The sequence below is a fragment of the Phaethon aethereus genome, assembly GCF_964289735.1.
Source record: "Phaethon aethereus genome assembly, chromosome: 3".
NCBI lineage: Eukaryota > Metazoa > Chordata > Aves > Phaethontiformes > Phaethontidae > Phaethon > Phaethon aethereus.
In genome coordinates, this window is record NC_138576.1 from 63,731,420 (window position 1) to 63,757,488 (window position 26,069).

Genomic DNA, 26,069 nt, shown 5'->3' on the forward strand with positions numbered 1-26,069 from the left:
GCACAGTTTGTACAGCGCACTGCAAGAGTCTAGAGAGCAAGTCAGCTCAATCGACAGACAGAGGGTGCCACAGGTCAAATTTGTTGCCTTAACCTATGTTTCTAGTATTCTTCTGAGTGCTGTGGCATATCCTAGGTGGCCTTGAGCAGCTGTGTCAGGAGGACACAGATTTCCCAGTGATCTTGCATCAAGACTGCCAACTTCCATGCAGGTGTCTTTTATATCTGAGGGTATCTCAAAAGGCACCAGACCCTAGTGCTTAAGCAACTGAGTTCTTCCCATGTGTCTAGACAGTTCTGCAGAATGTCTTGCCTGGGCTGAACAGAGGCTTCAGTCTCGTTACGTAAATATACATGTCTAGTGACATTTTGGGTCTCAGAAGTATCTGGGACATTCATTTGGGTTGGCAGACGTGATGTAGGAGCAGCATCTGAAGGCCAGGCATGATCATTAAAGATGTCTCAAACAGCCCTAGGCATCTAGGCTTTAGGCAGCTGAATTGAGTGTCCAGGGTCCATTGACTGCAATGGGACGGTAGGCCTAGCTCAAAAGGAGGCACCAGCATCTATGCATCTTAATTTGGAGTCACATTTACTTTCTAATACCACAGCAACTGACTGTGGTGATTTTTTTTGTTTGTTTTTTAAGACTGTTAGTTTTTAATTAAAAAAAAAGATAAGTAAATTTATATTAATTCCATGATCTGTTACAGAAACGTGTGGCACACATTCAAAATACATGAGAGCTGTTTACCCCACAAAAACCTTTCCAAACCACTATACTATTGTCACAGTAAGTGAGAACTTGCTATTTCTCCTTTTCATTATCTGGATGAGATAGAAAGGATTTTGTGGTGCCAATCTTTTTGTGGGACATGGGAACTCCAGCAATAGGAGTAAAAGAGAGAGGGACATGCTGAGATAGTACATGCAGGTATGATCTATGTGGCTATATATGTATGCTATCTGATTCTGGCCTGTGAACCAGTTATTCCTGATCTTTGTTAGTCTAATTGAATAGAGGTAAGCATGGGTGAGGACACAGCCATTTGATAAGAGTGTGTGTTAGGATGAGTTTGGCAGTGGATATATAGCCACGTGACATATATGGTACTTAATCTATAGCACATCAGGTTTTAACTGGGCTTGGGAGAAAACTGGGAAACTCAGGGGAACTTGACAGGCATGCTGAATTCATTGGCAGGAATCTGATGATCTGTGTGAGTTAGGAAGGCATGTTCTTTTTCTATGATAAAAGAGCGCTAAAAATAGTTACAACACTGCAACAGTGTGCATTGCAACATAGTTTAGACTCCATTTGATTTCAAGATTCAGTGGGGTTTTTTTGTTTATTTTCATTTTGCAGGGATTGTATCCAGAATCTCATGGTATTATTGATAACAGCATGTATGACGTAGACTTGAACAAGCATTTCTCACTTTCGGGGATGGAAAAATTCGAACCTTCATGGTGGAAGGGACAGCCAGTAGGTTTATTTCTCATCATGGTATTCCTTTATGTCTAGAGTGGCTCATGTGTCATATTATAAAACAAAACGAGAATAAGTTGCAAAGCTCTGTGATATATTTGCAGTATGTGCTAAATATCCCATAGGCTTCATATTATAGGTTGCCTACAAAACAGTTTGCTATGAAAGCAAAAGAACTCTTGAAATGTTAATACTGAGACTTAAGAATTTCACTTAATGTGGTAGTTATTAAAAAAGACTTAAATATGTTGGCTAGTATTGGAATGGATCTCTTGTCACAGGGAGTCGCAGTAAATTTTTGATATGGTTTTATTGTGGGGTGTGGTTTTGTTTGTCTTTTGACAACGAGCTACAAAGTGCAATCTGAAAATCTACTTCCAAAGTATATCCATTTACAAGAAATTCCAGGCATATAAAAGCAAGGAAGAGAATAGTAAAGAGCTGAATTTCCAGCAAAATGAACACTTATATATAATGTATAGCAGATTTAATTAAAAAAACCCCACCTTGATAGTACCTATGATTGTGATTATTATTCATTCTAGAATTCATACTAGAAATATCAAGCTGTAATAATGGTACAAAAATATAAAAAATACACATGAAGTATATAGTATATCTACTTAATATAAATTTATATATTTATTGCGTTTGTGTATGTGTCTGTCTAGTCACGTTTATAGTATACTTAAGTATCCAGGTTTTGGTGCTAAAGTTTCAAGAAGGATTCCGTCAGGGTTGTAACAGAACCACAACTGTACTCTTTAAGATGAATAGAAATATGCCCTCTTATAAAGAAGTCACATAGCTAGAATCCGTATCTTAGAACAGAACAGAACAGAATAGAATAAAATAGAATAGAATAGAATATTTCAGTTGGAAGGGACCTGCAATGATCATCTTGTCCAACTGCCTGACCAATTCAGGGCTGACCAAAATTTAAAGCATGTTGTTGAAGGCATTGTCCAAGTGCCTCTTAAACACTGACAGGCTTGGGGCATCAACCGCCTCACTAGGAAGTCTGTTCCAGTGTTTGACCACTCTCTCTGTAAAGAAGTGTTTCCTAATGTCGAGTCTGAACATCTCTGACACAGCTTTGAACCATTCTTCCATCTTCATGATTCGTTCCGTTGGCATTTGCCATAGGAAAAAACATCACTACCTGTTGCCAGTTATGGAAATAACTATATGATTTTTTCTATGCTGAGAATAGCCAAGAAATGGCAACACCCTGGCTTCTGTGCTTCTAATTTTTCTTCAGAATATGTATGTAGAAAACAAACTTCAAAACAGATGTAGTCATTAGGCAACTGCATCATGTGTGAAAGAAGAAATAGAAATGCATGCTTGCAGCCCATATTTCTGATTCGATTATGTATTTTTACTTTGGTGATCTAAGGTCCTCCAGTGCTGTAAATGCCATAAAATCATTTGTTTGTATCTTTACCCATAGGTCTGGTTGACAGCAATGTATCAAAATTTGAAAGCAGGGACCTTCTTTTGGCCAGGCTCTGATGTTCTGATTAATGGAACATACCCCACCTTGTACAGTGTATACAATAGGTAAGTTTTTATAGGGCTTGTAATAAAGTCCCATAAATTACACCAAAAATCCAAATTGCCATATGACAGTTGAAGGAAATTAAATATAAGATTTTTAAACTACAAGATTCTTAAACAACAGTCTGAGGGGTAAGTGCCATGTCACATTGTTCTGGTTTTACCATGGAACTACCAATAATAGTTGAAATTTTCAAAATCATTTAGGGGATTCACAATGAGAAAATCAAAGGGTACTGTATATTCTGCTTTCCTAGACAGTTTTGGAAGTTTCAGCCAACTGCAACCACTGATTTCCCACTAGGAAAGCATCCTATAACTGATTAGTAGCCACTGCTAAGCTATACCAATGCTTACCATATTTCCACACATAAAATCTACACATACTGTATAGCCCTTTAAAAATGCTTGTATTTGAGAATAAGCTTTCAGATAGCCTATACCATATGATAATGAACATAAACTTGGAAGCTATGGCAAGAGGCTATAGAAAGCAGAAACTAATTGAAGAGAGGGTGCTGGATAGGGAAGCTACTGAAGGAAGATGGGCTCTAGATCAATTCCCTCTGGTCTTGCTTGCATGTGTGATAATGTGCATGCTGCTGCTGAATCATAGTTCTGTATGTTTTGTCTAGTAAATTCACAGGTTACACATGTGAAAATATAGCTATTACCTTCATAGTATTTATTTTCTTATGGAAGTCATTGTTATTAGTAAATTATTTCTAAATTTTCATGATGATTTCAGTAAATCTCCCATGATTCTTCACATTTACAAAGATAATCGAAAGCAAGTATATAACTGTAAGTCTCTATAGATAGCAACGATTTTGCAGTGATGTGTAGGATTGGTATTCGGAAGACACCAGAGTACTGTAGGTAACTGAGGTAAAGCTCGTGCATGACTTACGGGGAAAGCAAAGCTATTAATGGGTGAATTCCTTCAAAGGAGGCCAAGCATGACCTCACAAAGATTTTTCTGGGGACATTACTTGCTTTTAAAATATGAAAGTCCAAGATTTATACATGCTGGAAAGAATAAAAACTATTCTGACTTGTACTTCAGGTTTATGTCCTGAACTTCAAATCTCTTTTTTGCATGTATTGAATTATAAATACGTGAGTACTACCACCAGCATCACATGTGTGTGTTTGCAAAATCAGGATCTGTCTAATTTACCATTAAAAGTGAGTTACATTCAATCAAAAATGAGAATAATAAAACTGATTGCCAGTACCTTGTTAGGATGCATCATTACTGGCAGAAGTCTCACATCGCTGGCCCTTGTTCTTGTGGCGGACTTCAATCTACCAGGCATCTGTTGGAAGTATAACATGGCAGAGTGGAAACAATCTGGGAGGTTTCTGGAGTGTGTGGAGGATAACTTCCTGACACAGCTGGTGAGTGAGCCCACCAGGGGAGGTGCCTTGCTGGACCTGCTGTTTGCAAACAGAGAAGGACTGGTGAGAGATGTGGTGGTCGGAGGCCGTCTTGGGCTTAGCGACCACGACATGATAGAATTCTCAATTGTGAGCGAAGTAAGGAGAGGGGTCAGCAAAACTGCTACCATGGACTTCCGGAGGGCAGATTTTGGCCTGTTCAGGTCACTGATTGAGAGAGTCCCTTGGGAGACAGTCCTGAAGGACAAAGGGGTCCAGGAAGGCTGGACAATCTTCAAGAAGGAAATCTCAAAGGCGCAGGAGCAGACGGTCCCCATGTGCCGTAAGAAGAGCTGGTGGGGAAGGCTGTCTGAACAGGGAGATTTTGCTGGGACTCGGGGAAAAGAGGAGAGTTTATCACCTCTGGAAGAAGGGGCAGGCAACTCACGACAAGTACAAGGATCTCGTTAGGTCAAGCAGGGACAAAATTAGAAAGGCAAAAGCCCAGCTAGGGCTCAGTCTGGCCACAGTTGTAAAGGATAATAAAAAATGCTTCTACAAATATATTAACAACAAAAAGAGAGGCAAGGAGAATCTGCATCCCTTACTGGATATGGCAGGGAACATTGTCTCCAAGGACGAGGACAAGGTTGAGGTACTTAATGCCTTCTTTGCCTCAGTCTTTAATAGCCAGTCCAGGTATCCGCAGGGTATTCAGCCCCCTGAGCTGGAAGATGGGGATGGAGAGCACAATAACCCGCCCATAATCCAGGAGGAAGCAGTTAAGGACATGTTAAACCACCTGGACACCCACAAGTCTATGGGGCCTGATGGGATCCACCCAAGAGTACTGAGAGAGCTGGCGGAGGAGCTTGCCAAGCCACTCTTCATCATTTATCAGCAGTCTTGGTTAACAGGGAAGGTCCCAGAAGACTGGAGGCTTGCCAATGTGATGCCCGTCTACAAGAAAGGCTGGAAGGAGGATCCTGGGAACTACAGGCCTGTAGCCTGACCTCTGTACCAGGGAAGATCATGGAGCGGTTTGTCTTGAGAGTACTCACAGGTCATGTGCAGGACAACCAAGGGATCAGGCCCAGCCAGCATGGGTTCATGAAAGGCAGGTCCTGCTTGACCAACCTGATCTCCTTCTATGACCAGGTGACCCGCCTAGTGGATGAGGGAAAGGCTGTGGACATTGTCTAGCTGGACTTTAGTAAAGCCTTTGACAGCGTCTCCCACAGCATTCTCCTGGAACAACTGGCGGCTTGTGGCTTGGACAGGTTTACTCTTCGCTGGGTGAGGAACTGTCTGGATGGCTGAGCCCAGAGAGTCGTGGTGAATGGCATTAAATCCGGCTGGTGGCCGGTCACAAGCGGTATTCCCCAGGGCTCAGTTCTGGGGCCAGTCTTATTCAATATCTTTATTGATGATCTGGATGAGGGAATTGAGTGCTCCCTCAGTAAGTTTGCAGATGACACCAAGTTGGGTGGGAGTGTTGATCTGCTGGAGGGTAGGAGGGCTCTGCAGAGGGATCTGGGCAGGCTGGATCGATGGGCAGAGGTCAACTGTATGAGGTTTAATAAGGCGAAGTGCAGGGTCCTGCACTTCGGCCACAACAACCCCATGCAACGCTACAGGCTTGGGGAGGAGTGGCTGGAGAGCTGCCCGGCGGAAAGGGACCTGGGGGTTGCTGGTTGACAGCCGGCTGAACATGAGCCGGCAGTGTGCCCAGGTGGCCAAGAAGGCCAACAGCATCCTGGCCTGTATCAGAACTAGTGTGGCCAGCAGGAGTAGGGAAGTGATCGTGACCCCTGTACTCAGCACTGGTGAGGCCACAGCTTGAATACTGGGTTCAGTTTTGGGCCCCTCACTACAAGAAGGATGTTGAGGTGCTGGAGCGTGTCCAGAGAAGGGCAACAAAGCTGGTGAGGGGTCTGGAGCACAAGTCTTATGAGGAGCGGCTGAGGGAACTGGGGTTGTTCAGTCTGGAGAAGAGGAGGCTGAGGGGAGACCTTATCGCTCTCTACAACTACCTGAAAGGGGGTTGTGGTGATGAGGGCGCTGGTCTCTTCTCCCAAGTAACCAGTGAGAGGACGAGAGGAAATGGCCTCAAGTTACGCCAGGGGAGGTTTAGATTGGATATTAGGAAAAATTTCTTCACCGAGAGTGTGGTCAAGCATTGGAACAGGCTGCCCAGGGAGGTGGTGGAGTCGCCATCTCTGGAAGTGTTCAAAAAACATTTGGATGTGGTGCTTCAAGACATGGTTTAGGGAACATGGTGGCGCTGGATTAATGGCTGGACTTGATGATCTTGAAGGTCCGTTCCAACCTTAGTGATTCTGTGATTCTGTGATTCTTGAAATCCAAATCTGTGACTTTACTATATGATTAGAGGATGGATACTTTCTGTGTATCTAGGAATTGGAAGGCCTTATCAGAAAAGCCTTGTTAACATCATTATCATATTTTTTTTTTTTCAGTTCAGTTACGTATGAACAGAGAATTACAGGAATATTGAAATGGCTTGATTATACCAAATCTGAGAGGTAACACTTAGTAATATCTACCTGGTTTGTGTGACTATAACTTAGAAAGGTTTTTAATGCTTATCAAATGAAATTTCTATTGGTGTTTGTGAAACATGGAATCTTCCTCACCATCTGAAATGATAATTAGCTGAACTTCGGCATCTTCTATAAGTATAGCTAATCATTTTCCAGATAAGATTGTAGATACAAAAGAGAAAAAAGTGCACATATATCTGAATGGGATGTACTGTTGTATAAGTTTTCTTTTATTGTTGTGCCTTTGTTCTTGGTGGATGGTCTAGAGAAAATGTGGAACATTCAGTTTGTAGTCCAAGTGTAAGGATGAAAGATTTTATATGGAAGATATTGCACAAGGAAGGTTAAATATCTGAAAGTAATTGCAGGCAGTAATTCAGGATGAAAAGTAGATGTCAGTACTGATTGTGGTGCTCAATTTTGTGACATGCAAACAAGTGAAAGCTTTTATATGATAATTTGTTAACAAATTCCTAATATATTTGCAGTTAGGAGATGCTCTCTAGAGCCTCACTGCTTAATAAGGAAGAGATCCTTTAGGTGGTAATCTGACTTACATCTCAAAAAGGAACAGCTTGCTCTACTGTCTGAGATCTTGAACTTTTTCAGAGTGATTTCTGGATACCAATTAAAGACACTGGATACTGTTTCTGAAACTGTAACTTCAAATAGTCCATGTTGATTAATTACAAAACTCAGAGGAAGTTGAATGATTGTATTTGCCATATGGACTTTTATTAAGGTTTAAAGAAGTTATTTATAATTCCGTTTTAAGTTCCATTTAATTTTTTTTTTAAATGAAAGTGTTCTTTTGAGATGCTGTATCCACATTCTCCTAATATTCCATTCTTATTTATTTCTAACTCGAGGCCTGATTTCTACACTTTATATATTGAAGAACCAGATTCTTCTGGACATTCATTTGGACCAGTTAGTGGTGGTGTAAGTAGTTTTTGTGTTTTTCTTAGACTAAATAGCACTAAAAATGGTGCTGTACTATGAACTTAACCAACTTATAAACTTGGAAAGGATAGATCAAAAATTACTGTGACGGTTTTATGAGTTTTTACTAAGAACTCTTGCTTGTGGTTGATCCCATTGTTACGATTCCAACACTATTATAAATAATACTAATGGTTGTATTTATACTGACTTTTAATATTATTTCAAAGTGATATTTGGAAGCATGCGGCCTGGCAAATTCTCAGAACTGTCTTTTGTTTATTTCTGACACTGTACTTCAACGTTTGTTAATTTGTAATGCAAAAATACCACGTATTTACTTGCATGCAGGCAAAAAGTTCAGCCTTTAAGAAGCTTAGGTTTTATCATATCAGCTCCTTCCTGGAACGGTCTTGTTTAATATGTTTGAAAAAGGTCTTCAGCAAAAGGCCTTGTTGTAGTGGGCAAGGACAGAAACACTGATCTTTGTAGGACATTTTTAGGCTCCCTAACTCCATTTCTCTTTGTACATAAAGGGCCTAAAAACCCATTACCATATATGTAATTGTATATGTGTATGTTGTCCAAGCATGAAAGACATTCAAGACAGTGCAGCGGAGTTAGGGGAACAAGAAGGGTGCAACTGCTCAGACGTGGAGTCCTCAGACTCAGTTGAGTGTTGTCCTTACTGTAGGTCTTACAAGAAGACTGTAAGTCAGCTGTGCCAACTAGGGAAGAGCCATCCTCTGCGAATGGCTGCAGGGTGGGTTGTGCTGGATTTCTCTGATATTACTTCAGTGGTGGTCAGTGGTTTTCTGTATATGAGAGAAGGGCACCATGCCTTCTTGGATGCTATGCTGGTCTTATAGATAATACGTGTGTGTAAATATTTTTGAAATGCTGCTTATTGTTAATACAATGACATGTTTATACTACAACAGAAATTGTATTTAATGTTATAAATCTGATACTTTATATAAATTTAAGAGTGAGAAATAAATTTGATCTGAATGTGTTTATTTTTTTCTTTCAATAAATGTATTTTAAAATTCAATTTTTCTAAAGTAATAGAAAAAATTAATTGCGAGTCTTTTTTTAAGTCGCATATTCTGTGGTAGAGTGGTGGAGTCCTGCATGTATATAGTCTAGTGGTGATGGAAAAAGAAAAGAAGAAGCTATATTAAGAACCTGAAAACTGACAGAAAAGCTCACTTTTTTCAGACTTTGATGTTTACATTTAAATGAGAACTTGAAATCTGAAAGAAAAATTTTAATGAAACTGGTTTATCTGTCAGGTAATCAAAGCCTTACAGCTAGCAGATCAAGCACTGGGGATGCTAATGGATGGACTTAAACAAAGAAACCTGCACAAATGTGTAAACCTCATTGTTTTAGCTGATCATGGTAATGTAGATTATTCTTTTTTCAATCTAAATTTTATTGAGTCATTGTTTTCTTCCTCTGTGTGCTTACTAGTTTTAATCTATTGCATAATTAACTTTATGTTTCTTGCCATATATTGTATATACAAAATAACTGTTTCTATATTGTCCTTTAGGAATGGAGATGACCTACTGCAGACAGTTGGAATATATGACTAATTACTTCAAACAGATTGATTTCTACATATATGCTGGGCCTGCAGCTCGCATTCGCGCAAGAAATGTTCCAAAGGACTATTTTACCTGTAAGTGTGGACCAGTCCTGGGATTGCACAACCAATATAACAGGAAATGCATAAATAAATAAATAAATAAATAAATAGAGAAAAAGGATAATCAGTAGTAATTAGCAGAATGAACAACTTTCTGTTTCATTTAACTGGTCTTAAACATCCATGGAAGTTATTGGGGCTTTTTTTCAGTAACGACTCCTTCAGATTAAATTGAAGGTTAGAGAAGCTTGCTGCAGACTCCAATTTGCATTTTCTTGCCCTGTGGAAAGACGAAGTAAAGATAATTTTATTGTTTTGAACTGGAACTTCAGGTCTTTTGTAAGTGCATTGCTCTTCACAGATATCTTGTGCAACATTGGCAGAGTCAGTCTTTTGAAGAAGTGACTATTTGCGACTGTGTTTACCAAGTTACGGAATCTGAATCTTAGCACAGTGGGATCTAAGCCTTGGTTGAGCCCTTTAGTTAGTATCACAAAAGAACACAAAATTGAAACCATGTGAGCTGACTCTTACTCGGAATAGATATCGTGCTACCAGACTGCAAAAAAAAAAAATCCTAAAACTTTCTGTATCAGGGAAAAGAATGGAGAGAGGTAAACACATGGAAGTGCTCTATTTTAGTGAGTTTATAGAAATCATAAAGTATTCTAAAAGGCATAATTCTTGCAGATCTCAAATAAGAGCTGGGATCCCATTGTACTTTTTATTTATCTTTTCTAATTGTATTTATAATTGTAGGCACAAATTTATACAACATAAAGCAGACTTTCCTTGGTTTAAGTAGAAGACAGTCTAAGTCAGACAGGAGTAATAAGCAGAGGAGAGAATAACGATGTTTTGTATATGTCTTAATATAATTGTTGACTCATTTCCTCTAATGATCTTACTTTTTCTGAAGGATTTTCATTCTGTAAAGTGCTCAGATTTGTTTTTTAGAGAGCTAATGTCAAAAGGTTAAAGTCACTCTTTGAAAGGTGAAAGTACTAAGACAGACTAGATTTTTCTCTGTAACTGCTGCTGGAAGTGGAATACAAGACAAATGCTCCAGGTCCAGTTCAGTGTAAATAAAGTTATACTTCAAACAGAGGTTAGGTGAGAGAAAAAAAACTTGGTTCTGATGATGTGTCAGCTTTAGGTGTAGGCATTCAGCACCATGGCAGTTTTCTACAGTCTGTCTTGATTTACCCAAAGTACTAGGTACTTCCACAGGTTACCACACTTGCAGACAGGTACCCTTCCTACCCGTGGAATCTTATGATTACCATAATCTTCACAAGCTTCACAAAGAAATTCAATTTTACAGACAAAAAGTATGTTAAATTTTTTTCTCATGAGGCTTTGGAACTCAGCTGTTTAAATGTGTGTTAATTCATCTTTTCTTTTTAACAGTTGACTCAGAAGGAATTGTTAAAAACCTCACAGTGAGTAAATATTTTTATAAATTTTCTTCATAGATCCTCTTAAGAGGAATCTGCTCAAAAAGCACAGTTTGTGAAAACCGGAGACTTACAGTGCCAGTTTAAATAGTGTACTGACTCCAGTGTACCATAGAAGTTCTGCAAGTTTTTCAAAGGTGGTGCATAAAGGTTTGCCGTGGGGGATCTCTGTTCAGAGCAAAAGAGTGTTCTGTACTTCACTTTAAAAGAGAAGAAGTGGCTGACTTCACATGGATAAAGCAGGGTATATCTTCATTATGGAGCAGAATACAACACAGACACTTTAGATGATAGGCATCTATTAGTGTGGGATCACAAGTGCTGCACCCAGGCTAGGTTAAAGCAACTTTTCCACACAACCAATAATGACATTGTAGAGCACATTGCCACAGGATGTTGTAGAGGCTGGAAATATAAATAGAAAGGGGGAATTTTAGAAAAATTAATGGAGGATAGGCCTGTAAGGGCCATTAAACATGATCCACAAGCAACCTCTGACAAGAAATCCCTGAAGCCTAGAGGAGACTGAGCAGATACAAGAAAGAATGTTCATTCAATACTTGACTTCTTCTGACACACTTTCTCTAAGTATTTGGTTCTGGAAATTCTGGAGATCTGATTGGAAACAGAGTACTAGGCAAATGGACCTTTGGCATGTGACAGCATGGCTCTTTTAGGATCTTTTATGACATATCACTTTAAGTACTTTAGGTATGCTGCATTATCACTGGGCCCCATACTGGTAGTTCTGCCTGCATCTCTGCCATACTGTGTGGATGTAGCACTTCAGAGCAGGTCCAAGCTTGTTTATGTCTCCCATGTAGACAACTGCCCCTTGTAGGTACTGTCTGTGACAGCTGAGCTCTGAAGGGTGCAAACAACGGAGTGCAGAACAAAGTGCAAAACAAAAGACCAAGCCTGTTTCTTTTACTGAAAGGTGGTAAGATGTGACAGTGCATATTTTTCCTCATACTTTTTTAGATAAATAATTTGCTGCCTTTTTTTTTTTATTGTTCAAGATATACATTAATACATGTGGCATGAATGTGGTGGACAAACTAAAATGCTTGTAGGAAAGTTGTCTTTTTGTATTTCATTACATTTAAAATTTACAGTGAGTTAAACATTTAAACTGCTTGCTCTCTATGTATTGTCATAATTTTACCTTCTTTCCTTCGTTGCCAGTTTGTTTTTTATTCTGTGAGTAGTCCTAGTCAAGCAGTACACAGATGTTCTGATACTTTCAGAATAAATGCCCTCAGCTTGGAAAAATTCTGGGCTGTCTCAGCTGGGTACATTTCTGATAGATCACCACTAGAGGTCTTCCTTTAACCTGTTGAACAACTCAGTTATGCACTATTACATGTAGCTTTTGCCTGACACTGAAGTCTAAAGGGTAGTGAACATTCCTGTTTAATTTTTTCTTGATTCCGAACACCTAAGAACACATCCTTTATACCCCAGCATGCAAAGCAGATACGGGTGTAGGATATAAATGGTTGGGAATAGCAGAAGGAACTTTTCCAGTGCTGCATTCCCTACCCCATTGTATGATGCCGAGCCTGCCATATCAAAGAGCATTAGTGTGAGGGGAATAGTACAATTTGCATGTTCTCAACCCCAGTTGAAACTGCAACTACTAATAGTTACAGAGATGTGACATCTCTGCCTTATAGGAATAGCCCAGAATGAGGACACTTCCTCTTTCCTTTTCTATTCGTAAATAGTTAGAGTTTGTGTATTTTCTCCCTTTCAAGTTCTTAGAACGAGGGGTTTGGGCAGAGAAGGGAGTTGTGTGTTGTATATTAATTGCTAATCAATAGACATAAAGTCATATTATATGTTGATTTCCTCTATCTTTCCCTTTAATTAGACTATCTTTTGTAGAATTATCTCTTCTCATGGGCTAGCAAACCCATTGAATCCTTAGTTTTCATGTTCCTAGATTCCATTATGCTTCTTTGATGACTATCCAGGCACACTTACTCTCATTTCACACGTTAATGTCATCCTATGCAGAGGACACAGTTCTAGTACTTAGAGGTGAAGATAACAGATCAGTCTCCAAGCATGCTGTAGTTTGTCCTGCCTGTGTGGTAAAAGAGACCCACTTCTCTGGCTTACCCAGCTTCCTAGCAGCTCTTCCCTCAGCATTTTAGATGTTCTATGTTGTCCCAATTCTGGATTCCTGATCAGGAACAACACTTCTGAAACATTGCCATTGCTGGAATGGCTCCTGATGGCCATATGTAGTTAAACCTTTGCAGTATGTCATATGGTTGTCATTAGACTCTCAATGCCAAACTCATACATGGCATGCCTGCTAACACAACAGTTATATTAACACATTAAATGTGGCTGTAGAAGCTAAGGCCTTTAGCTAACAGCTGAGCGCTGAACATTTACATGGCATGAGAGTACATGTTCAGTCTTGTGACTAAAGCCCTAGACTGTGCTACCATTGTGTATACTTGGTTTTCTTTGCTATTTATTGAATGGTAAAGTAATGGAATATGGCAGAAATAAACTGCCAGGGAACTTTCTCTTGTAGAGTGTAATCTCTCATACTGGATGCCAGTGACATTAGTACGAACATATAGACTAAACATTACTACTAAATTTCAGCCTTAGGAATACTTTTACCACAATATTTGTGAACTTACTATACGTATTATAGCAGTATATTTTCAAACCGTTCCAAAAAATGCTCCTTTTCCTTCCATTGTTTTGTAGGCCAAAAATGAGATCTGCAGGTTATCCTAGCAGCTATCTGTGAATAAAGTGTGCTTTGTGCTTACATTCCTGTCACTAAGACATTTGTGATAATTTTGAATGATGGGTTTATTTTTGATACTGCACAAAACTCATGACCGGACTCTTTCCCCTTGCACAGTGCAAAAGAACCCCTCAGCACTTCAAGCCTTATCTGACACCTGACTTGCCAAAACGATTCCACTATGCTAACAACATTCGTATTGATAAAGTCCATCTTTTGGTGGATCGACAGTGGCTGGCTGTGAGGTAACATAATTTGTGTGACTATTATCTTTTTCATCCCATTCTCATCCTTTTAATTTCCTTCAGAGATGCTCCATTTTTTGTTTTGCTTTAGACTTGTTACATTTCCATTTTTGTTACATTTAAAATCTTACTGTGAGTAAAAAGGAAACATGCCTTATACATAAAGCCAAGTACGTATTATTAGTATGATTCAAATCTTAACAGTCTAATAAAAGAATCGTCATTATTCCAGAATTTTTACAGAAAAAAAGGAATAAAAAAGGATTTAAAGAAATTAATACTACTATGCAGAAAAAGTATCAAAAATAATGCAGTTTAAATTGTTATACAAAGCCTTCCTAGTATCTAGCCCTTTTCCTGGCATTACAGTCACCCCTCCACTGCCCTTCTGGGTCCTAAACCTGATGACTTGGTGTCGTGGTTTAGCCCCAGCCAGCAACTAAGCACCACACAGCTGCTCGCTCACTCCCCCTCCCGCAGTGGGACGGGGAAGAGAATTGGGAAAAAAAACCTTGTGGGTTGAGATAAACACGGTTTAATAGGACAGAAAGAAAGAACAACAATGATAATACCAACAAAGGAATGTACAAGAACAAGTGATGCCCAATACAGCAATTGCTCACCACCCCGTGATCGACAGCCCGTCCCCGAGCAGCGATTTCCGCCCCTCGGCCAACTCCAGTTTATGTACTGGGCATGACGTCGTATGGTAGGGAATATCTCTTTGGCCAGTCTGGGCCAGCTGTCCCGGCTGTGTCCCCTCCCAGCTCCCCGTGCACCCCCAGCCTGCTCGCTGGCAGGCCAGCACAAGAAGCTGGACTGTCCTTGACTGCTCAGCAACAACCCAAAACATCAGCACATTATCAACATTTTCTCATCCCAAATCCAAAACACAGTCTCACACTAGCTTCTGTGAAGAAAACCAGCTCTATCCTGGCTGAAACCAGGACACTTGATGAATGCGTTGATACAGCTAGTAATCAGGATTATGAGTCCTTCATCAGGAGGAATATGATGTAGAGGTTTCTTCTTCCTCACTCTGATCTGAATGAAGTCCTTCTTATATGTATGCTAACACTACAGCTTGCTCATTCTTCACTGTCCTGCAAGTTAACGTTACATCTCAGTTCATTAGATATGGTGCATTCTACATGTGTCAAATATTTGTTCTTTATTCTCTTTCTTACCTCTAAGTCTGGTTTTGCTCAGTTCCAGATCTGCATTTCTTTAATTGACCATCCATGAATTGCTTCTATCCTTGGGGTCTCCATTCTACACAGAATAACTAATTGTCATTGCTATCTGTATAAAAACTATGTTTTTGCCATACAAAGATAAGCTGATAAGATAATAAATTAGACATAACCACCTTGTCCTTACAAAAAATTGCTGTAAGAGCTGAACAGTACAAAAATACATCTGAGCAAGTCAAAAGCCGTTCAGACAAGCCTTAGTCCTGAGGCTTTGAAAACTCAATACAAAGATTGTGGTGTTAGTAGCAATACTGTATTCTCTGAGCTTCAGTGTTGCAGTAGGAGAAGGATGAGCCGACTTGGAATTTCAAGACTATTCAAATAGTAGAAAATGCCTGATCAGTATATGACTTGATTGTTTGTTTTACTGCAACAAAATAGTTATCCTGGACATATAAAAAGAAATGCCCACTGAAAAATCTCACATTCACCCTTTTTTAAACTGTGCTTAAAGGTTCTTGTGCCTCTGAAAACAGGATACATGTGCTTGACAACTGTGCATTGAATCAGTATGGGATGACTATCTCTTTATCTTTCCATGTATCTCAGCAACGGGTAAATTAAAACAAGTGTTAGTCATTATAAGTCAGACTTTTTTGACATGTTATTAATTCTATAACCGCACACACACATCCGCATCCCTTCACCCTTTCAAATCCATGATGAAAATGCACTGTCTTGTACAGCAAAATCCTTTGCAGTCTTATTTATATTGTTCCACAGAGGCTAACAGCAGAGTTCTCCCATTATAAGTTTTCTATTAAAATGCAGATACAACAGAATATAACTGAAGAATTCTTCCTAATGAGATTACACTTCTTCTGAAACTTGTAGCTAGGTGAAGTCCTCATTTAAAAAATAGCCATTTTTTCATTTTATTTTTAAACACTCAGTAGCTACCTAGGATAATTTATTTTTGTCCATAGCAATCTCTGTTACAGGAAAAAGAGATCTTCATAAAAGTGAACACTGGATGAGCAAGAAGTGCTACAATATTGTGCTGGAGTCAGTTCTTAAGACATGATCCAGAGTCCAGTGATTCAGGATGACTGTTATTAACTGGTTCTGTTTGTGCCATTCTGTTTATCTATATGATGGTTTCTCCTTAGGGACGGAAGTTATACATACTGTGATAGGGGTAACCATGGCTATAACAACGAATTTAAAAGTATGGAGGTAAGATGATTTCTATACAAGTCTTGCACTTTCTTATGTAGAAAATCACGATGTGCTAGGTGAACCATCAGAATATAGAATATACGATAGCTTTTTGCAATGTGCTTTTTCTTCTGTGTCACCCAGACATGTAAACCATGAACGCATACTGGGTCCATATACTTGTATTGCCTTTCGTCGATGTGTATGAGGCCTGCTTCCTTGGGATCCTGTAGTAAAACTTGTCTGGGCTCAGCTCAACTCCATGGAGCTAGACAGAGTACTGTAAATGGAGCATACCATATGTAGCTATGGGACACTGAATTCTTTCGTTCTTTCATTCTTCTACTGAAGCAATGACTGAAAAATCTCCACAGGCGCTGGGAGTTCAGTTGAGCACCTGGAAGCCTGTGTGGTCAAATAAACTAAATCTCATTGTCTCTGCTTATCTTACAAGACTCAATTGTATCATCAGAGCAAAAAAGTCATTAGTATAACCTGTATGTTAGTATAGCCGGTATTGCAGTTTCATCTCATTTTCACTTCTGGTCACAGTGAAAATATTTTGAGGTCTTGAGCTTTTTGTTTTTCATATACTTTCTGATGTGAACCTTTAGGTATGGTCAAGCATGCCACTGACTGATCCCGTATTCTGTGCCTAAGAATCAGATTCTTCCAGATCTAACTATATTAATACCTTATGTCAATATACTGATCAGGATGGTGGTGAATGTTTGTATGTAAAGAAAAGGTAAATTGTGGTTACCATGGAAACCTTAATCACAGAAAACTTTATGCTGGTGGCACCATGACTGAGGAAAATATTTTCTTTATAAAGGAGCAAAATATCTTAATGTTGTCTTTTAAAAATAAATTTTAAAATCCTTTTCTGTTATGGGAACATAAGAATATTATTTGAGAACAAATTGTTGTCCTCTTTAGTCATGTTTCCTGTATCTTACAGCAGGTAGTTCAGGAGACTTATAAAGTAGTAGAAACTAATGTGACTGTAAGTAGTATCAGTGTTCTGCCACAATGCTTGCAGACCCCAGCAAGGACCGCCCAGCACTACATTGTACCTGATGCAGGTCTTTGCTGAGCTTGGGATGGATCTCCGTAATTCCCTGCTCCTTGCTTTAGCCATGGCTATAGGCTCTTAAGTGACCCAAAGACTTCTGAGAATGCGACATGTATTAAAACAAAGAAACCCCAATGCTTATGTTTCTGGCTCAATATTAGCCTTTAGATAGGATCTGTGAGTGTCATAAGTCTGTATTTGTTGAAATGGCATTATTACTGCCTGTTGCAATGAAAACATAAAAAGGTGTGAATTTGAAACATAGCAAACAATAATTTTTGTAAGTATACATCAAAATATTCAAGAACACACACACACAGATTCATCATAGAGTTTAAAGTATCCTGAGAAATGAATTTATGTTTTGCATTTTTCTTCAAATTATAGGCAATGGGCAAAATTTGCCTTCTTTACCAGAACAATCCTGTCTTTTAACTTTTATGACTGTGAAAAAAATGTATTTTGTTCCAGTGTCCCTGTGTCTGTAAAATGCAACTGAATGGTTTTTTAATTTGTATTCCTTTAGATAACAACCTTTGTTTTATTACAATCTAGGCTATATTCTTAGCATATGGCCCGAGCTTTAAAGAGAAAACAGAAGTGGATGCTTTTGAAAACATTGAGGTTTACAACCTTATGTGTGGTGAGTAGAAACAATCCAGTACTTTAGATGATAAACTGACAGTGTTTTCAAATACCAGTGTTGTAAGAGCTAAAAGAAGAGTAACTAAAAATTCAGTGAATTCATTCAGAAGCTAGGCTTTTCACACAAAAAAATGAAGCCATGCTTTTTTGCCTTCTGTACAGTGCTAAAAATAACTGCCAGAAATTGTTCTGCTTTTAAGGTTGTTTCTGGTTGCAGAAGGAGTCCACTGAAGAATCAGAGAGAAGCTCTCCTGCCACATGGGCTTGCTGTTGAAATGGTGCCTGTGGAATAATTTTGGGATAAGAATCTTGTAGAGAGTTACCACGCTTGCTCGTAACTAAGGATGGACCATTGCAGTCCTGGCAGTGAGCAATTAGGAAGTATGTGCCTCAGAAAATACGAATTAAGGCATCGCACAAAAATGCAATAGGCTAGTACACTTCACAATGCGATGCGTTTGCACACTTGCATTAAATCATCTAATCTCATTAATATTATGGCAATGTATAAAACTGTATCAATGCTACTCAAATATGTAATTACCAGTGCAGTGGAAGATAGCAATGAACTTGGTTAGAAAATTGCCTAGAAATTGGTTAGAAAATTATCTAGAAAACTGCAAGTTGATGGTAGGAGTTACCATAATAGTTTAGATAACTGAATAAGCTATTTGTTCTATATTTAGAATGAATGCATAGGAAACGCGTAGAATTGGAAAGATAATGATTTTTAAAAATGTCATTTTAGTCTTAAAATATCTTTAAAATACATCTACAAATTTCAACTGTTTTAACAGATTTGCTGCGTATTACACCAGCACCAAACAATGGAACACATGGCAGCTTGAATCACCTCTTAAAAACACCTTTTTACAATCCTTCACATGCAAAAGAAGACTCATCTCCTTCTTCATGTCCAGTTTCCCATCTGGATCCCATAGATGATCTGGGATGCACATGCATGAATGTAAGTAGCAGCTTCTGGGATCTTTTAATCACCTTTGTCAAGAGTGTACTCTTTTCTGTGTTTTTTCTAAACTATGGATTCATTCTGAATGATTCTCTTATATTTTACAGATATCAGATGTTATATTACTAAATGAGAGGTTAAATCTCACCGCAGAAGAAAGTAAGTAGCAAGGAATTAAAAGGATAGCCATATTTTTAAATCTATGCTTGGTTTAGATTTTATAGTATTGGTTTCAATGGGAATTTTTGAAATGCTAACCTCAATTTCAAGTGAAGTGGGAAGGCTAAGTCATAAGTATAACTTTTTTTCTTTCTTCTTTGCATTTCTTTAAAAAATGCTAATCAATATATGCATAGGAACAGGATCTGGATGCCATTAAAATCTTGGAAAGAACCATACAGGTTTCAGTGGTCTTTGGAGAAATCCTGAGCATTTCTGGGCTATATGCCATAACTCTTGTTCCCCATCTTGTAACCATCATTTTGCCTTTCTCTGATTAAAAATTCCCATAGATATTTCTGTGTGCTTTTTAATGGGGTTTCTGGAAATTTTAGAATGCATTGTAATGCTTCCTAGCCAAATAAGATGTAAATTTCACTCCACTGGCAAGACAAGTTTTATAATTCTTTATAATTTATAAATCTTTAAAAAGATTTGTATTGGTATGAAATTGCAAAGAAACAAGTATTTGCAAGTCTGATGTATTACATTGACTTCTGTACATTAAACATAACATGAAAATGATTTTCTATATTTTCTATTCAACTCAGAAGCTAAGAGCTTAAAGAAACACATGCCCATGTTTACTGTTGGTTTTATTTGTACTTCTTAATGTTTTAATTTACATTTTTCTCTGCTCTTTTAAACCTTTGTGCCATCCAAAATGTTATAGAAGAATGAATCAATAATTATTGCTTAAATTCTAGTAAAGACAGCAATCTCATATCATTTGCCATACGGGAGACCCAAAGTTCTTCAGAAGGAAAAAGTCTACTGCCTCCTTTCGCATCACCGGTATGTGAGTGGATACAGCTATGATATCTGGATGCCACTGTGGACTGCATACACTGTGAATAAGCCTGTAAGTTATCAAATATCCATACTATTCTTCAAAATGTAGTATAATGGATTGAAAATGTGGTTCATTCATCATGAATCCTGGTTAAGGTCTGGTGGATTTCATGTCACTAAGGCTCTTACGTCTGAAGTAGAAAAAGTGTCTTCGATATCTTTTAAGTTTCAACTACCTTAAAATGTTGTTTAAAAAAGGAGGAATGGCCATGTGTTAGGGACACAAACATATAGAAGAATAGAGCTGCTGGTAAGCTGGTTCCATTAAGCCTGTTCTGTAAAAGGAATAAGCTGTCAAGATAGCGCACCAACTTGCCTGTCAATTCCTGAGGAAAAGCAGGCTGTGATTTCCAAAATCAGAAGCTTTTAAGCTTTGTCATGAATATCATGATCTTCTTCCTATTAACAAACCTTTGTACAGCTCTTCAAGACAATTTGGACTAATGCATATTTTTGTATGCTCTGTTTATTTGCTCTCTATTACATTATAAAATTTCTGAAAAATGTAATTATAGCTGAATGAACCTTTGAGAGTTCAAGTGTGGCTCTGGAATAAATTATTTGAGTTTTCAGGGTCAATAAACTAGTGGACATTCATGGGCTTAATTCCCCCTATAATTTGACCCTTTTCCTAAGTTGCCCTGAGTAATAACTTTTACGCCAATTTTTCTGTCTGAAGACAACTGTTATTGATGTCTACATGATTTCTTATTTCATCAGTACAAATAAGGGGAAATTATTTTAATCAAATATATGCTACTAGAATGTTAGTATTTCATAAAGTTTTGCATCATACTTTCTACTGATTTTTCACAATCTGAGTGAAGGATCACAAATCCAAGCCTAAGGAGGCTTAAAGTCTAGTAAAGCAAATGTCCATTTCAACAAAGATTATTTTTACTTCATCATATTTGAAGATCTGCTCTTATAGCTTACTATGAAAGTGCATTACCCTAATGAAAACCACTTAATTGTGGGCAGGTTTTTTTCCAATTTTGCTTTGAAAAGATTAAAAGGTCCCACCAGAGCTGGGGTCTTTTTAATATTTCAGCACCAGCAGTAAAAAGCTCAAAAAAAGCAAATAACTTCTCAGAGATTTTCCTTTGTGGAAAACCAAATTCTCAGCTGGAAAAGAAATGTATAGAGAAAGTTCTTGGCCAATATAACATCTAAATCAGTGGCAATACATATTTGTGGGAGTTTCTTATAGTGGTTTATGCAACACTGTAGGAAGCAGCGAATGATTGATACTGAAGTATTGGAGGGTATAGTTCACAGCAGACTCTAATACAATTATGTATGTTTTCTATAGAAAGAATAGGAAAGAATAAATTTCCTCTGTAAAACTCTCAGAGACACAATGGTGAAAGGTTATAATTGTAAGAGCTCACTCACTGACTTGCCTTACACAGTAAGCTGATACCACAATTTTTTATGTGCTAATCAAGAGAAAAAAGCTTTATAAATTATAACAGCAGTGGAAGGACAGAAGGATAGAGCTAATGCCTTTGTCAGTAAGTTTTGGCTACAATACTTGGGAAGGACAGAAAATTGCAATTTCTACAGAATTTTTATTGCATCCTAAGTTATTTATGTTGTGGATAAAGCCTGTGCAGTGATTTACACAATTTGTAAGGTGGAGCATTTCTTGACATTAGGTAGCTATAAAGAAGGGCTGAAACAGTAAACAGCGCACGCAAGCAGAGCAAAACAAGGAATTCATTCACTACTCCCCATGGGCAGGCAGGTGTTCAGCCATCTCCAGGGAAGCAGGGCTCCATCACGCGTAATGGCTTCTTGGGAAGACAGACACCATAACTCCAAATGTCCCTCCACCCCTTCATTCTTCGTCCCAGCTTTATATACCGAGCATGACATCATATGGTATGGAATATCTCTTTGGCCCACCTGGGTCAGCTGTCCCGGCTGTGTCCTATCCCAGCCTCTCGTGCACCCCCAGCCTTCTTGCTAGCAGGCCAGCAGGAGAAGCTGGACTGTCCTTGACTACTTAGCAACAACTCAAAACATCAGCACGTTATCAACATTTTCTCATCCCAAATCCAAAAAAATCCATAGCCTCACACTAGCTTCTATGAAGACAATTAACTCTAGCCCAGCTGAAACCAGGACAATAATACATAGTTACAGGTCTTAAATAAATTATGTCAGACAGAGTTTTGGTTACTTGCTATTTTCAGTCAAAGGAAAATTTAAGATTGAAGGACATTTATTTTCTTGAGGTTTTATACTCATCTACCAGGGAGAAAGGAAGTTTTTCTTGCAAAAAGGTAGTCCCTCCACCTGCCTGCATACATTGGTGGAATTTAGGTATCTTTGCTATGTAGAATCAATGAAGTTTACTATAAAAAATGTATACGGTCCTGCACCTGGGTCGAGGCAACCCCCGGTATCAGGACAGGCTGGAGGATGAAGGGATCAAGAGCAGCCCTGCCGAGAAGCACTTGGGGGTACTGGTTGATGAAAAACTGGACATGAGCCAGCAATGTGTGTGTTTCCTGGGCTGCATCCAAAGAACAGTGGCCAGCAGGTCGAGCGAGGTGATTCTGCGCCTCTACTCCACTCTGCTGAGACTCCACCTGGAGTACTGTGTCCAGCTCTGGAGCCCTCAGCACAGGAAAGACATGGATCTGTTGGAGCGGGTCCAGAGGAGGGCCACAAAAATGATCAGCGGGATGGAACACCTCTGCTGTGAGGACAGGCTGAGAGAGTTGGGGTTGTTCAGCCTGGAGAAGAGAAGGCTCCAGGGAAGCCTTCTTGTAGCCTTCCAGTACTTAAAGGGAGCTTATGGAGGAAAGATGGGGACAGACTTTTTAGCAGGGCCTGTAGTGCTAGGACAAGGGGCAATGGTTTTAAGTAAAAGAGGGTAGATTCAGACTAGATAGAAGGAGGAAATTTTTCACAATGAGGGTGTTGAAGAACTGTCACAGGTTGCCCAGAGAGGTGGTAGATGACCCATTCCTGGAAACATTCCAGTCAGGTTGGATGGGGCTCTGAGCAACATGATCTAGTTAAAGATGCCCCTCCTCATTGCAGGGAGGTTGGACTAGATGACCTTTAAACGTCCCTTACAGTCCAAACTGTTCTATGATTCTATGATACTATGATTATGAATTCTCATTTCTTCAGCTGGAGAATTTTCTCCTGTGATGTCCAATGGAAATAGCCATGAGCAGCCTTCATTTCCTAAATATATGGGAGTGTTTGTGAAAATACAGGTTATATGATACATTACATATGTGATAGACAGACAGCTCTAAAACACTGTCCCACTGCCTTGGCAACTTGGATTAGAGCTCATAGTTCATATAGTTAGCTTCAAGAAATGTGAAATAATGAGAAGAGAGTTGAGTGGTGTTCTCATTACTTTAAGCTGGCGAAAATGTGAATGCTGTTAATAACCCAGATTCATGATACAGGCCAAAAGTAGATTCCCTGCTGTATTTGGATAACATTAGGTGTGACCACTGTATGTATTGAGAATAATGAAGTTCTCTTCAGGTCAGTCCTTGGCATGCTTACTCAGACCTTTGTTATTTTGATTCAGGTTTCCCTTCAGAGACCATACAGAAGTTGAAGCCATTGTCAATTATTAAGTTTAAAATACTGGTTTCTTCAGTGACTTTGATCCATTAACCCTGCCTTATTGATTTGGACACTAGAAAGGACAAATTGCTCAAATTAATTGGGTATCAGTTTTGTAGTGAGATTTACGTTTGCTCGTCAATGACAAGTGGCAAAGGCAGTCTTTTGTCTTTTATATTTCATTCCATGTGGTATATATATTTTCCATTAATATACAACCTGACCATAATATGGGCATCTACAGGCATTCTCATAAAACTGAGTAAAGAAATTTAATCAAGGAGTACAAAGAGGCACAACAAGAGCATTCCCGTTCTTTATTTTTGCTCGGTTTTAACCTATCAAAATAAACAATGTACTGAAAATCAAGTTAGATGTTTAGCTACTGCTTATAAAGGTACAAAACAAATAAATATGTTCCATTGTTACCAAAATGAAAATAAATTACATACAAATGAGTATGAAAAAGAAAATGCAGTTAAACGCAGAGAAGCATATTCTGATGTTTTAGTTAATGCTATCATAAAATTATGATAAAGGTTATAGAAACAATTATACTCATCAGAATCACTTTTGGCCAGATCTTAGCTAGTGTTCATGTTAACATGTCTCAGTTGAAGTTAGTGAAGGTAGCCAGTAAAATGTACTGAATTTACTATGATTTTTTTTAGCTTTAACTCTTCAGCAATGCAGACTCTTATTATGGAGATAGCATCCTCAGATGCTAAGATGAGGTGATAGTGTCATCTTTACATACTAGCTGCTTTCCAGAAGGATGTGACATCAAGTTTGTGTTTCCAGAAATATGTAGAAGTGACGAATGAGCCAAACTTGTCACCTGTTTTTGCCTAAGGTATAACCTTATTTTGCTACTACAATTTGATGTGCTGCATAAGGATTTCCCTGAATTACTTAAAAACAGAAGTAGAGGAAAAACACTAGGTAGGAAACATCAGTGTCCATTACTTGCATTGACCTGATTCACTATGAAAATAGGAGAAGCTTCAATGAAGTCCGTTCTAGAAAGTTAAAACCATACAAAGCATTGGGTTAGCCACAGCCGTGGGTGTAATACTTTTTTTTTTCCCTTTTCACAGGAAAATGCAGCTCCTCTTCCTCCCACTGTTTCAGACTGTCTGCGGGCTGATGTTAGAATCCCTGTTGCTCGGAGCCAAAATTGTTCCAACTACCCAGAAGGGCTGGCCTTCACCCGCAGTTTCCTCTATCCTCCCAGTGAGCATGGTTCTTTTTTTAGCTAGAGCTTAGAAAGTCTTAATCAGCTGGATGTGGGTTTATGTTTAAACATATACCCAAACACCAAAACAAACTTCTTTGGATCAGCATGTTGGGCAGAAAAAGGTTTCCAGTGTTTGTAGACCGACCAAAAGCAGGACTCAAATCTAAATATTTTCAGTTTAGAACACTTAAGTTTTTCTTTAAAAAATGGAACAACTTGAATGTTATGAAAACTGATTGGAAAGATGTAAAGGGTTAGAGTGAAGGGCTGTCCCTCATCCTCTGTATGAATATTCATTTCCTATTGTCAAATTTGATAATTACTTTATTGAACAGACAGATTGTACAAAAAAATTTGGAGATATGTTTGTAGTAGGATCATACACTCATGCTTAAATATAAAATGTAATTTAATTACATGTATGTGCAATTTATAATGACACTTTATAATGGGAGGAATATAATAATATGAATATAATAAATCATATTACAATGACATATGAATCAAATCCATCTTTGTATAGTATTTCATTAATTTATACTTTGTTCTTTCGTATAGACTTCAATTCATCTGCTCTTGAACAGTATGATGCCTTACTCACAAGCAATATTGTTCCCATGTATAGAGCTTTCAGAGGTAGGTTGCAAAGTTTTGATTAATTTTGATTATTTTTCTGTAATTATCATTCTGGATTTGATAAAGCTATGACAGAGACTTAAAAACATTAATGCATGGCCTAAAGTATATCCCAATCTTGTGCAAACATATTTAAGACTTTTAAAAAGTAGATGTGTTAAATTTTAAAACGCACTTATGCAAGTTAAATTTTATTCTGTGTATAGTCCTGTCTGACCTCTGCTTAGGTGTACTTGTTCACTTTTGAATTTTCTCTTCATCTCCTGTGTGCTGTCCTAACATGAAATGCTAACTACGAAACTCTCATGAAAATATCTCCTTGGGGAAATGCTCAAGGTGAATAAAAAGGGCACTT

General features: G+C 38.4%; 1 protein-coding gene across 1 annotated transcript in view; it reads left to right on the plus strand.

Moving 5' to 3' along the window:
- ENPP3 (ectonucleotide pyrophosphatase/phosphodiesterase 3) overlaps window positions 1-26,069 on the plus strand; it is a gene marked incomplete at both ends in the record, with an annotated part of 45,882 nt that overhangs the window by 15,042 nt on the left and 4,771 nt on the right. Inside the window, 16 exons of the mRNA XM_081997779.1 lie at window positions 713-792; window positions 1,366-1,485; window positions 2,942-3,051; window positions 6,909-6,974; window positions 7,862-7,934; window positions 9,230-9,338; window positions 9,493-9,621; window positions 10,999-11,030; window positions 13,939-14,066; window positions 16,429-16,495; window positions 18,108-18,195; window positions 18,995-19,164; window positions 19,275-19,326; window positions 20,094-20,248; window positions 24,939-25,074; window positions 25,637-25,714. Of these exons, the coding sequence (XP_081853905.1) occupies window positions 713-792; window positions 1,366-1,485; window positions 2,942-3,051; window positions 6,909-6,974; window positions 7,862-7,934; window positions 9,230-9,338; window positions 9,493-9,621; window positions 10,999-11,030; window positions 13,939-14,066; window positions 16,429-16,495; window positions 18,108-18,195; window positions 18,995-19,164; window positions 19,275-19,326; window positions 20,094-20,248; window positions 24,939-25,074; window positions 25,637-25,714 (1,593 nt within the window). The remainder of the gene's footprint in view (window positions 1-712; window positions 793-1,365; window positions 1,486-2,941; window positions 3,052-6,908; window positions 6,975-7,861; window positions 7,935-9,229; window positions 9,339-9,492; window positions 9,622-10,998; window positions 11,031-13,938; window positions 14,067-16,428; window positions 16,496-18,107; window positions 18,196-18,994; window positions 19,165-19,274; window positions 19,327-20,093; window positions 20,249-24,938; window positions 25,075-25,636; window positions 25,715-26,069) is intronic.